The sequence below is a fragment of the Ambystoma mexicanum genome, chromosome 6p (genome assembly GCF_040938575.1).
Source record: "Ambystoma mexicanum isolate Mex_15411 chromosome 6p, UKY_AmexF1_1, whole genome shotgun sequence".
In the NCBI taxonomy this organism is placed as follows: domain Eukaryota; kingdom Metazoa; phylum Chordata; class Amphibia; order Caudata; family Ambystomatidae; genus Ambystoma; species Ambystoma mexicanum.
In genome coordinates this window covers 1,544,522,793-1,544,537,008 of record NC_090935.1, presented here as the reverse complement: position 1 = coordinate 1,544,537,008, position 14,216 = coordinate 1,544,522,793, and the positions used below count along the sequence as shown (strand labels likewise).

At 41.8% G+C, this 14,216-nt stretch overlaps 1 protein-coding gene across 1 annotated transcript in view; it reads left to right on the top strand.

Moving 5' to 3' along the window:
• Positions 1-14,216, top strand: part of DNAH6 (dynein axonemal heavy chain 6) — a 3,423,448-nt gene that overhangs the window by 1,874,068 nt on the left and 1,535,164 nt on the right. Inside the window, exon 27 of the mRNA XM_069626424.1 lies at positions 7,259-7,384. Coding sequence (XP_069482525.1) covers positions 7,259-7,384 — 126 coding nt within the window. The remainder of the gene's footprint in view (positions 1-7,258; positions 7,385-14,216) is intronic.

The following is a 14,216-nucleotide window of genomic DNA, read 5'->3' as shown; positions in this document are numbered from 1 at the left end:
GTTATTAACAGTTCCGTTGCTTCGGTGGTCCCCAGACTCAAATGGGAATGGGGATTAACAATTTACCGGCGCCTGACTTCCCGGAACGCCGTGGTTGTAATCCCCCGGTGTTTCTAACAAGCCAGGCACCGGTAAATATTGCAAGTTCCGCGGCAACCTGCCGGTAGCACCGGCAGGGTTACCACCAGATTTGTAACGAGGCCCTCTGTCCTTCCATTGTTCCTTTCTGGCTGTAGTAAGCACTAATATTTGGTGCCCTTGACCACAAAAAACAGCCCCTTTTTTTCTTTTCTCTTGATAAGCTTACGTTATGGCAATGTCCTTCAAGCTCTGATATGGCCAAGTCTGACCTAAACACAAATGTTGTACACTCTTGAACCCCAGGGCTTTACCCTAAAGGTGAGCTTCTTGAAAATCCTCATGACGGATTTCATTTAGGTGCATTGCAGCTGTATGCCTTTATTTTGTTGGTAGGTTTCCTTTTCAGATGTTTAATCACCTGTCTGAATTTCCTCTGGATTAATATGCAGTTTCTAAAGTTTGTTTCAGAATGGGGTTTTTGGTTTAGACCATTATAGAGCAATTTTGGTCAATTTAATTCCCAGGGCTCCATTTTAGTTCACATTTTGTTTTTATATTTTCAGACTCATAGAGACTAGCAACGTTTTAAATTTGCTCACCGTTATAGGAAAACGAATACAATTAATGTATCATAGGTGCCTTTAATGTCAGATCTCACAGCTGTGTACTAGTACGTGACAGCCATCTCACCCTGTTTGGCACACTTATATGCAGTACCCTTTGGGAACACCACACACAATTAAGACTACAAGTGACAGTACAAATTCACCTTTGGTACAAGCATGTACTACACAGTAAAAGTGGTAGCGATGGCTAATACATTTATTTACACATCAGTTGTATAACATCTCACTAAAGTAAAGCAGTTCAGAAAATCACACTCTTAATACACCACACTACTCCCAATAGATTCCAGACAAGTTAAGCTCATAAATGAAGTGTGAGCAAAATGGCACTCTAGCAATTTAAACGGGAAGGAAAGAAAACGTTTAGTCAGAAATTGAGCAGCACCAACAGGTAAGTAAGCAGGGCAATCTAGAAAGAGGAACTACAGTGAGGGAATCAAATCAAAAAGGCTTAAGGCCAAAGTCAATAGGACAAAAGTCTTTTGCTCAAGATCACACAGTTCAGGGTAGTTCGAGTTTAAGTCTTTGCCAAGCGTTCTGGACGAAGTTGGTCAGCAGAAAAGTTAGTTCAAAGAGTAGAGAAGGACAAGCCCTCGGATTGGAGAAAGATTTCACACACTTTCACCGCGGCTGGACGAAACGAACAACTGGATTTGAACAGTACCTTTAAATGGAGAAGAAGCTGTAGCTGAGGCAGACATTCCTGGCAGGTCCTGCAGGCTCACAGTACCTGAAGCGACTGTCGGGCTGACACAAAGTAGAAAGACTGGAGGGTCCTGCACTGCCCAGGGAAGAAACCAGCAGCAGAGCAAAGCAACAAATAAAAGGTGCACTCCTTAAAACCCAAGCAGGGTCCGACCTTCCTGGCTATCCAGTTCACTGTAGCTCAGCACAGCAAATTCGACCAGAGGAAGGAGTCCTGGCTTGCCGTTTGGGCGAACCGGTTGGTACCACCAGCTCAAGGGAAGAAGATTCCTCTTAGATCTCCTCTGTCGTTGGGGCTTGAAGATTCAGACCTGCAGCAGGGCTACACCGGGCGGTTCAGTCGTTGTAGGGGTCCTCTTCTGTCAGCTCCTCATCGGTTCTTTCGTTCCAGTGGCGACTCTGCCTTTCCAGACCCAGAGAACTTGTTTTTTATGCAGTTTTCCCCATTCACGCAGCCTGGCTGTCAATCACACACCAGGGTAGCTGTCATGCCGGGACAGTCACCACAGCCAATCATTTCAGAGTGCGACATGGGTCTCCAAGGCGACCCTGTGCAGGGAGTCCTAAACCGCTCCTTCACTTTCTGTCCCCCCCAGACATACAGGCGCCTAAGGAGGGCTTCTGCGTAGAAGCCTGCGAAAAGACGGTGAACAAAGGAATCAAACCTGGTTTGGCGTGCAGAGTAAATCACAATAAAGACTTTTACAAAAAGAAATGGCGAATAAACCCAGCCGGAACCGAAATAAAACATATATGGTCTAGCGGGTTTAAGTTCGAGGCTACCAAGATAGCCTCAAACAATACCAAGGTTATTTAAGATAACAGTAAAACAAACTGGGGGTCGTAAGTAGTCAGTGCGCTAGTTGATACCAACATTTTTTTAAATATAGTATGGCCTGCTGCTCTGGCAACCTTCCACTGGTGCCCCCTAGTAAACACCAGTACAAGTAAACATGAGGTTGAAGACGGAAGGTAAGATCAGTGTGCAGATCCCAAAGTTCTTATTGAAAGTCCATAAGTCAAAGTGCAAATTTGGCTTCAAGTCCCCATTTATTGGTCACTAAACAGTCGACACGTGTTTCGACCTATCAGGTCGTTTTTATGGCTGTACATTAGTCCACAAATAGTATATTCATATATTAGGGTAAGAGACCATAATTAGTAATTCCAAGCAAGGTGAAACAAAATTTAAAAAAAAGAAAGAATAACATTCCAGTATTCAATGCATGGTTGAAACCAATGGAAAAACAAAATAGTGATCCAAAATGAAACAGAAAGAAATCCAAATTTGAATGAGCTATTTTAGCATAAGTAAAAGAAAAAGTATTGCACTCTTGAAAATAATGCACATGTGGGAAGTTGCAACATACCGTGATTCCAATGTCGTGGTGAAGAAGATGGGTGTATCAAGCAAAATAATTGCTGCCTGAAATAATGATGAAATAGTCCTTAATACTATAATGTCTACTACTAATGAAATAACAGTGGGTAAGTATAAAGTAAAGGCAAAGAAGCCTATTGTATGATGAAGGTAAAAATGACTTACCCTCCAGTGGGTATATGTCTTTGTAGTGAATTGAAATATCTAGAGGGTAAAATGAATTACAAATATAAGTACTAGTCAAAGTAATAATTGAGTCTGTAAATGCTCAATGTCCCCAAGGTGAACTCTACCTGATGCTGGTAGCTTCCGAAATATTATAGGGGTCAAATCCCCATCTCCAGGTAGTATTTAGAAAGTTAACACTGGCGCCGTGCGGCATGCACTGTCTAAAATGGCATTAAAAATGTACATTTGCGACTGCGCGCGTGACGTCACACGCACATTTTGCGAGTGACATCACGCATGCACAGCACTGATGTAATTCCGCGTCATCTGGTGCGGCCCGGATCTCTCCTCAAGTAAATAAAAGTGTATAGTAGTAATTTCAAAAGTGTAAAGCACTCGTAATCATATTGTGCGGCCTACATCAGTGGTGGTATTCTTCAAAGTCAAAGTTAAGTGAATAAACAATCCCTGAATTGAAATGCACTCGTAATATTCAGTGTATTTTAATGATGAAATGCTATGTGCAAATTGTATAACTTGCTAAATCAATATGAAGTGAGCAAATTCTCTTCAGTATATTGGCATGTTTTAGACATATTGCATGGCTGTTTTAGTTGGCATGCTAAAAGTTAAGGTCAAGAAGTATTAGATATCGATACAAACAGTCTGAATAGAGTCAAGAGACATGAAATGCTTTGCAAGGTGGATGTGCAAGTTCCCACAGCACATTATGTTTTTTGAGAAAATTCTCAAGACAGCAGTTGCACAAGTTAGTTTTTAGCAAGGAAAGCAGGGGCTGCTAAGGCATATTCTTAGATCTGAAAATAATATTTCATTGATGGCAAGTAGCTAACATTAAGTGCTAATGCTAAACACTACAAATGTCTGCATATTCAGCAGAGAAGGAATTCTAATGTGACATAATCACATTATTAACACATGGCTGTATTGGGTGCTAGTGCCAGGCAATAATAATATTTATATGTTCAACAGTGACAAAATTGAAATGCATAGTACTAATATATAAATTGCACAAAGATAATGATGCTGAAAACCAAAGCATATAACATCAGTTGGCAAGGCAAACAAGATATACAAAGTGATGACAAAAAGAAATCTCAAAAAAGTAACATCTGATAGATCCTCATAAAAAGACATGCATTTCATGGTCCGAATTCAATCCAACTGTAGTACATCTAAAGTGGCAAATAAGTTTACATTCTAGTCTCCTTAATTTCATGCAAAGATTGCCACCACGTTTACCAGTAGATGCCCTGGCCAGACCCAAAAACTGTATGTCTGATTTGTTGGCTGATTGATGTTCTGTTTGCCAACGCAAGGTTAATGGTAAATTGACACCAGTTTTATTAAGACTTGACAGATGTTCTCTTATACGGATTCTCAATTGCCTAATCGTGCTTCCTATATAAAACTTTTCACAGATTCATATAATTGCGTAAACCACAAATTTAGTTTTACAATAGATGTACTACAGTTGGATTGAATTCGGACCATGAAATGCATGTCTTTTTATGAGGATCTATCAGATGTTACTTTTTTGAGATTTCTTTTTGTCATCACTTTGTATATCTTGTTTGCCTTGCCAACTGATGTTATATGCTTTGGTTTTCAGCATCATATCTTTGGGCAATTTATATATTAGTACTATGCATTTCAATTTTGTCACTGTTGAACATATATATATTTATATTGCCTGGCACTAGCACCCAATACAGCCATGTGTTAATAATGTGATTATGTCACATTAGAATTCCTTCTCTGCTGAATATGTAGACATTTGTAGTGTTTAGCATTAGCATTTAATATTAGCTACTTCCCATCAATGAAATATAATTTTCAGATCTAAGAATATGCATTAGCATCCCCTGCTTTCCTTGCTAAAAACTAACTTGTGCAACTGCTGTCTTGAGAATTTTCTCAAAAAACATAATGTGCTGTGGGAACTTGCACATCCACCTTGCAAAGCATTTCATGTCTCTTGACTCTATTCAGACTGTTTGTACCGATATCTAATACTTCTTGACCTTAACTTTTAGCATGCCAACTAAAACAGCCATGCAATATGTCTAAAACATGCCAATATACTGAAGAGAATTTGCTCACTTCATATTGATTTAGCAAGTTATACAATGTGCCCATAGCATTTCATCATTACAATACACTGAATATTACGAGTGCATTTCACTTTAGGGATTGTTTATTCACTTAACTTTGACTTTGAAGAATACCACCACTGATGTAGGCCGCACGATACGATTACGAGTGCTTTACACTGTTGAAATTACTACTATAGACTTTTATTTACTTGAGGAGAGATCCGGGCCGCACCAGATGACGCGGAATGACGTCAGTGTTGTGCATGCACGCGTGACGTCACACGCGCAATCGCAAATGCGCATTTTTAATGCCAATTTACACTGTGCTTGCCACACAGCGCCAGTGTTAACTTTCTAGATACTACCTGGAGATGGGGATTTGACCCCTATATTATTTCGGAATCTACCAGCATCAGGTAGAGTTCATCTTGGGGCCATTGAGCATTTACAGACTCAATTATTACTTTGACTAGTACTTATATTTGTAATTCATTTTGCCCTCTAGATATTTCATTCACTACAAAGATATATACCCACTGGAGGGTAAGTCATTTTTACCTTAATCATACAATATGCTTCTTTGCCTTTACTTTATACTTACCCACTGTTATTTTATTATTAGTAGACATTATACTATTAAGGACTATTTCATCATTATTTCAGGCAGCAATTATTTTGCTTGATACACCAATCTGTTCACCACGACATTGGAATCACGGTATGTTGCAACTTCCAACATGTGCATTATTTTCAAGAGTGCAATACTTTTTCTTTTCCTTATGCTACAATAGCTCATTCAAATTTGGATTTCTTTCTGTTTCATTTTGGATCACTATTTTGTTTTCCATTGGCTTCAACCATGCATTGAATACTGGTATGTTGTTATTTCTTTTTTTTAATTTTGTTTCACCTTGCTTGGAATTACTATTTATGGTCTCTTACCCTAATATATGAATATACTATTTGTGGACTAATGTACAGCTTTGAAAACGACCTGATAGGTCAAAACACGTGTCGGCTGTTTAGTGACCAATAAATGGGGACTTGAAGCCACATTTGCACTTTGTCTTATGGACTTTCAAAACGAACTTTGGGATCTGTGCACTCATCTTACCTTCCGTCTTCAACCTCTTATTTAAGATAACCATGGTTGGAAAAATAGGGTAGTTACCACTGCCACCAGCCAAGTCTTGATGAAAAGGGAGTGAAAGAATGCTCCAAGAGAAACAGACAAAAAGGGATAACTAGTAACCCTTTCCAGTACTCCATGTAAGATAGGGTGTACTGGGTCTGTGGTTTTACAGAGGCTAATGAATTTAATGGCAACTTTATATGTTTCTGGGAGACAGTAGTCAGTCCCAAAAAATGGAGTCTGAGTTGGGAAGTCTAAAAGACAACCCTGTGTCACTGCACTGAAGGTGCTGTGTAACACACAGTAAAAAGATGATGCCCGTGGAGTAGGTGAGGCTCCACAGTCTATGAACACAAAAATATTAAACACACACAGCAATACACATGTAAGAGTGGGAAAAAAGGCTCACACTCTTACCAGGTGAAAAAAATAAATCCTAGAAATCCAGCAAAGCTGCTGAGGGACTCAGTAGGCAAGAGAAATTAGCCATTGTGGAGAATTCTCCCTAACACACCCCTCTTCCCCGTATAACGCTGTTGTACTGAATGGAACTACTATCTATGACTCCTGGGAGGACAACTTGTTTGTAGCATTTCTTAACATCTGGGGAGTTCACTGTGGGTACTGTTGTTATTGTGTTATATGCTGTTGTTGTTGCATCACTGATAATTCCAGGACAGCACTATCAAGGCAGGGTATTCCACGTGAACCCTGCTTTTATGATCTGAATTGGAAGGAGAGAGCTCAGGCAGTTGGTGCGGGTACTGGAGGAGTGAACCGGCTACTGGGGGAGGAGGGGCTCTCTTTATCCACGAATATCTGTATGCCAGAAACACATGATAAATAAGACTACAGGGCTTACCTGCTGTGCCTTCCCTGGCCTTCATCATACTGTGCATTATTTAAGCTTTTTGGCTTACCCTGCTGCAACACATTACAAATAAATACATTTTCATCATATACAATGTTTGTGTAATGTTTGATTCAATTCAGGTATACTTTTAATTAAATAAGAACTTGCATTCATTTTATGGTGTTTATTTCCTAGAGATTAAATTCCCTGGCGGCATTGGTGCGAGGCCACCTCCCTAAATTGCATAGGAGCATAATAACTGCCCTAATAACAATTGATGTACATGCAAGAGACATTGTCAGCGATCTCGTCAAAGATAAGGTAAATCGGCAAACACCTTTTTGTTTCTTAATACGATATATGTATACATTTTGTAAAATGTAAATATGTGAAATATATATGGTGAATGGAATACAATATGAGGCTATCATTGTAGAATTGGTGGCCGAATTCATGCTTCTTCCTGAGAAAAGGGTGCATTTTTGCACAAACTTCTCAATAACCATAGCTATCTAACTAAAACAGCCACAGGAGCAGACAGCGCCCTTCGCTTTCTGTAATGAATTTATTACACAACAACGCTCAAGACAAAAGTAATTAGGAAAAAAGGTGATGGAGCAGAATAAACGACATTACATGTAACATGTTTTGCTCTTTTGTTGAGGGTACTTAAAATAGCATAGAAAAAGGTTGGAGCCTTTTTCTCTTAAGCCAACAATTTTCTATACTGGCAGCAAAGGTAGCAAATGTCTCAGATTGTCCTGACTGACTTAACCTATTCATAATTCAGGAAGTATTTTGCTATTCTTAACTAATGATAGAACGAAAGAATGAGAAACGTCTACCCAGAACCGTGTGAGATAGAAAAGCATGAAGCATTTTAGAATCCCAGCCCAACATACATTTAAAGTTTAATGTTCACAATTCTAAATAAGGACATTCTCATTTCCTCTTTTGTCTGTTTATCTCTCACACCTTGCCAACCTCGAGTTCATTCGAGTATGCAGACTATGTCAAGAAGACCCTTCATGGCCTAGAGAGGGAATCTAGCTTGTCTACTAGTGATGTGTCCTGTTGGAGCAATGTGGGAATAAGTAAAACACACCCCAGAAGGACTACTGAGTGGCTTGTATGATAACATTGATCTGATCGTTTAGCGAGGCACCCCATAAGAATTACACTGAGTATCTGGGAATGGAAAACGTTCTGAATTTAGGGTATTTGGTCCTGAAGAAGGCGGCTCATTATGGGTTTGCCAAACGCACCTCATGCGTCTACCATGGGATTTTTAGTTTTGGATTGTTAGAGACATTGGTTGCACACATGTTGGAGCACAATGCCAAAAACGGAGTAAAGGATGCCTTCAGTAGATTTATGGAGATAAGAGCTAGGACCCTCACACTTGCTCTGGCCACTGACCACTGGCCCGGCGTATCTTGCGACAAAAGAGTCTCAGAGGTTCAAAAATTGCTTGAGCATCCTTAAACCAGCATTTCCTCGGTCACTATATATGAGGCTACTCCTGGGATAGTTGCCACTAGGAGACATAACGAATAAGTGGGTGGTGTCAGAAATCTCTTTGTGTCCGTTGTGCGAAAATGGGGTGAAACAAAGTCACACTTTTTACTATTTTGTGACACATTGAAAGACCTCAGAGTAACGTACCTGATACCCCTGTTTAGACTGTGTGGCGTTCAAACTGTTAGTGAAGCCATCTGTATTTGTATTTGTATTTATTTTATTTGTAAAGCGCACCATGCCCAAGGGCTTCCGGGCACATACCTTAGTTACAACATGGTAAAAGGTGAACAGTACAGTAAGTTTACAGTATAAATTATAATTATATACATAAGGCACAAAGCATTAAAAAAAAAGACTAATCATGAGGCTATATACATAAAGTGATGCGGATAATTATTGCATGGAAAGAGGTTGGCCAGTACTGCGGGGTGAGTCATTGGCAGATAGCCAAGCTTTGGTTAGGTTTTTGAATCTGTAGAAGGAGGGTTCCAATCTTAGCAAGTTTAGCAAGTTAGGGAGCAAGTTCCACAGTTTAGCCGCCAGGACTGGGAAACTGGTGCCGCCTGATCTTTGCAGGTTGTATTGTGGTATAGCAAGGCAGTTGGTCTGGGCAGTTCTGCGGGGTCTGTTGGAGTTTAGTAGGGAGAATCTGTTAGCTAGGTAGCAAGGTGCCTGGCTGACGAGGCATTTATGAGTGAGAGCAAGTGTTTTTAGAGAAATTCGTTGAGGGACTGGGAGCCAGTGAATATTGCGTCTGGTGTCAGAAATTTGATGATTCCTTGGGATGTTAAGAGCTGCTCTTATGGCATTATTTTGGATGACTTGTAACTTGTTTAGGTTACATTGGTTGGTGCCTAAATAGAGGGCATTGCAATAATCAATTTTCGACAACACAAGAGTCCTGGCAAGTGTAATGCAGTTGGCTGGTGATAGAAAGGGGCGGCTAGCTGTGATAAGCTTGCAGATGCAAGCCGCTGCAGAAGCGACTGCATTAGTTTGTCTGGCCAAGGATAGAGTAGAGTCAATGTAAATCCCTAGGGTTTTGGGGTCTTTGGCGACCTTGATGGTATTGCCATCTATGGTGAAGGATTTGAATGAAAGGTCAAATTTGGAGAGTTTTTGGGGGGAGCCGAGGATGAGAATCTGTCTTTTCGTCATTCGGACAAAGGCCATGCTGCGCCATCTAGGCTTGGATGATTTGATAGATGGCATTTATAGAGAGAGAGTCAGCTGTGTAGTCTCCTGAGATGGGGATGAGTATCTGGGTGTCATCAGCATAATTAGTGTATGCGACACCCAGATAGTCCAAGATATCGAATAGAGGTTTTCTAAATACATTGTACAGCGTGGGAGAGACGCAAGATCCTTGTGATACTCCGCAGGTGACAGGAGAGGGTGAGGCTGCTGCTAGGGGAGAAAAGACACGCATTGATCTATTGTCCAGGAATGAACCGATCCAAGCTGTTGCTTTTTCAGAAAAGTGGGCTGCTTGTTTAAGGTGTCTGCACAGTATTTGGTGGTTTACGATATCGAAAGCCACAGAGAGGTCTAGAAGGAGTAATAGTGCAAGTTTACCCTTGTCACGTAAGTCTTCAATTTGGGTCTTAAGGTCGATAAGGGCCGTTTTGGTGCCATGCCGTGGTTTAAACCCAGATTGCCTTAGTCCCAGGAGTTTGTTGGATTGAAGATATTGTTGAATCTGTAAATAGGCAGCTCGGTCCAGGATTTTTAGTAGGAACGGCACAGTGGTGATGGGCCTGTAATTGGTGGGAATGTTGGGGTCCAGGGTAGGTTTTTTATAAGAGCAGGACAACCCAGGCGTCCTTAAGGTTGTCTGGTACAATCCCAGTACTGAAGGATGAGTTAATGAATGTGGTAATGAAGGGAGCTAGCTCAGAGGCGGCCTCCTTGACAATTGGCGCAGGGCACAGATCCCCCTGGCAGTTGGAAAGTTTGAGGCTATTGATAATATTTTCCACTTCAGGAACGGAGAGGGGAGTGAAGCTGAAGGGAATCAAAGATTCTGGGATGGGAGAATGTATTGTTGGTTGAGAGTTAGGTTGAGGGTTAAGTTGTAAACTAGTTTGTTTGTCATTGATTTTGGCTTGGAGGGTGGCTATCTTGCCAAGGAGAGCGTTTTGAATATTGGTGCACCAAGTGCTATCTTTGGTGCAACTTTCGGGAGTTGAGAAAGGGGTTTCCATTTTTTTTAAATTCGGAACAGTTCTTTTGTGTTAGATTTGGCTTGTTTGATGCGTTTATTATAAGTTTCTTTTTTTGCCTGGAGTATAGCTTCCTTGTAGTTTAACGTTGCTAGAATGATGCTGGCTTTATTAGCTTCCGTGGGGTTGCTTTTCCAATGTGATTCAGAGATTTGTTTTTCTTTACGTAGGGTTGTGAGCTGAGGTGTGAACCAAGAGTTAAGATGAGCTTGAGGTTTGGGTTTTCTTAGTTTAGATGGGGCAATAAGGTCAAGGGCTTTTAACATAGAATGGTTGTAGATGTCAACCAGAGCAGTGGGATCGGTACATGAGAGAGCCTGTTCATTAAGGGCTGGAAGGATAAGAGGGAGAAGTTTATCGCAAGTTATGTCGTGCTTGTTTCTAGTGGGAATGGCCGGTGCAGCATCTGGGGTGGAACTAGGAGTTTTGGCAGAGAGGTTAAAAGTGATCAGGTGATGGTCAGTCCAAGCACATGGTTGGTTAGAATCGACATTATTTTTACAGTTATGGACGGCTATCCAGTCAAGGGTTCTCCCCTTGGTGTGTGTAGGATTGTTAATATGCTGAGTGAAGCCTGAGTTAGTAAGCATATTGTCAATAAGCAGGGCAGCCGAGTCATTAGGGTCGGCGAGGCCTAGGTTGAAGTCACCTAGTACGATCATTTTGGAGCTGGTTTTAGTATTGTTTATCAGAGTGTTGGAGAGGTCTTCAGCGAAGTTGGATAACGGCCCAGAGGGCCTGTATAGTAAGTGGATTGTGATGGTGAGGTTGGGAGTAAGAGCAAGTTTGGCTGTAAGCGCTTCCATCAAAGAGATTTGATGCACCGATGAGAGACGGAGGTTCAGGGAATTTTTATAGATGATGGCAATGCCACCACCTTTGGCTTGGTTGGTGTTGCGGTCGTGCCTGATGATGTTATAATCTGTTGGAATGGCTAGCGAGAGTAGAGGCCCAGAGGCAGCATGGAGCCACGTTTCAGTAATGGCCAGGAAGTTGAGGTTGTGACTTAGGATAATATCGGCTACGTCAAGTGCGTGGGCTGTAAGAGATCTGGCATTAATTAGTGCCCCTTTGATCATATTTGTGGTGGTAATGTCTACTTGGGGGGTGGGTGTGTGTGGAAGGGAGGTAGTCCTAGCGGTAAGCTCAGGGTGTTTATACTGATGAAAGGGTGTCATGTGGTAATGAGAAGCATGGGATAGTCTGGAGCCAAGTCTGGTGTTTCTCATAGAGAGTGAGAATGGTTGGTTCGAAGTGGGTTTCGTGGCAAAGTGATGGAGCCATAGGGCAGGGTTGTTGACGTATGGATTAGTGGTCATGGTTATGTTATTATGATGAAGAGAGTTGGGCCACGGGGCAGTACTAGGGTTGTGCAGGGAGGTTGTGTGGATGGTGAGATAGAGTATGGAAGCAATGGCTAGTGCAAATAGCTTGGGGAGAGGCAGTTTGAAGGAGTGATTGACTGCCTTCGGCTGGGGCATAGTGGTAGATCGCATAAGGCCGTGGATGCAGTTGCTATGGTATGATAATGATGGCAATTTCAAGTGAAAGGGCAGAGAGTGCCGTTAGGCTGAGGAGAATACCACCGAGCAGTCCCAGCAGGGTGAGTTCGTGGGGATTCGGTAGTGTGCCTCGAATGCAGTATCAGGTAGATGGGGTCAATGTACGATTCGCAAATGCGTGCGTCTGAATATGCAAAATAAACAATACGCTAAATACGTACTAAGAAATCGGTCTGGCAGGGTATGCACATAGGACACTGGTAATAGGACTTGAGTGCACGGTCAGCTGGATAGTCTGGGCAACATTACATTAAATGCAGGCTATGTGGCAGGGCCGGGGACACATGAATGTACAGTAGCGGGCTTGGTGCAACAGCAGTGAAGTAAATAAGGCAAGCATATCACTACATGCACGCTACACGCAGGTCTGGCAAGGTGTGCACATATGTATAAAGTATCAAGACTTGAAGGTGAACGGGTCTAATTCAAGCAGCATATACAAGTAACAACATATGCAGAAATATGCAGTTGGTGGCAAGCCGTTGGCATAATAAGTAAATGAGAGTGCGCGACATACCAGACAGGCAGACAGGATGCAGTTCACAGGCTAGGCAAATTGTGAGGCAAGCACAATATTGATGCACATTAGATGTAGGTCACAATACACAGTAATGCTGTAGTCTAGATGGGCAGTCAGGAGCAGCACACAATATTCGGGCTGTCTAGATGTGGTGTACAGGCTAAATGTGAATCACGGTGGCTGCGACAAGCAGATATAGCAAACAGTAATGTTATGTACTAGATAGTTATTTGGGCATAGATAAGCAAACGGGAACATCACATAGTATTACGGGAGGCTCGGTATGTCAAACTGTGCTCAGGCAAGCGGAGTATAGTAGCAAGCAGGTTAGGAGTTATACTGGGCGTTTAGAGGCCAGCTCACTACGGATTATAATGTTGCTACAGTCTAGATGCGGCATGCAGTGACAACAGTGACTACCTATGCAAGCCATCCACGGACTTGACCATGGCTCACTTTGTTGCTAAATATATTCACAGAGCCTGGCTAAGGAGGAACAAGGCCCTGGTCGGTACCTCGTGAAGGTTTTGAAAAGAATAAACCCCTGAAGTATGCGAACAGGATGTGTATGCGGTGTGTGATACCCTTTACACATCCTATTCCATCTCTGAACACTTCATTCTTTATTCTTTCTGTGGTCATCTTACCCAATTCCACAACATAAATGGATTCTTCTGCGCTAGCATCCAGTCGGACTTTAAGCCATGCCTGGTGTGTCCAGCTGAGCAAGGGTGATGCCCCTCTTTTTGATACATATACTTTGCCAACAGTGGTTCTGTCTTTAAATGCCAATGTGGCTTCAAACCAACCTATTATGTCTATTTGTAACCCTCCGTAGGCACTGGGATTGATGTCCGATTCATTTAACCACTTCGGACCAATCTTTTTCCATATTGCTTCTGGTAGCAATGTATATTTTGCTCCTGAATCCGTCATCATTTTTATTGGAGAGCCATTTATCATAATGATCGACTTGGGACTTTCCAATTCCACTTTATCATTGTCACTAATGACAAAAACACATTTTTCTTCTTCATTTTCTCCTTCACCACCAATCCAATTCATATTGCCTTTGTCGATCCTGCAACATTTGGCTAGATTACCTCTTCCATTGCAGTTCCTACAAATTATGTGGATGGCAGGACATTCAGTAGGACTATCACATCTAAAGCAGGTTCTGTTCCTACCTCTGCCCCTTTGACCAATTTGGGGTCGACGAGTAGCTGTAAAACGTCCTCGGTTGTATCCACCGTATCCACGTCCAAATCTTCGACTTCTCACATCTCCATTGTACTTGAATGTGCCTTGCATTTTGGATTCTTCTTTTC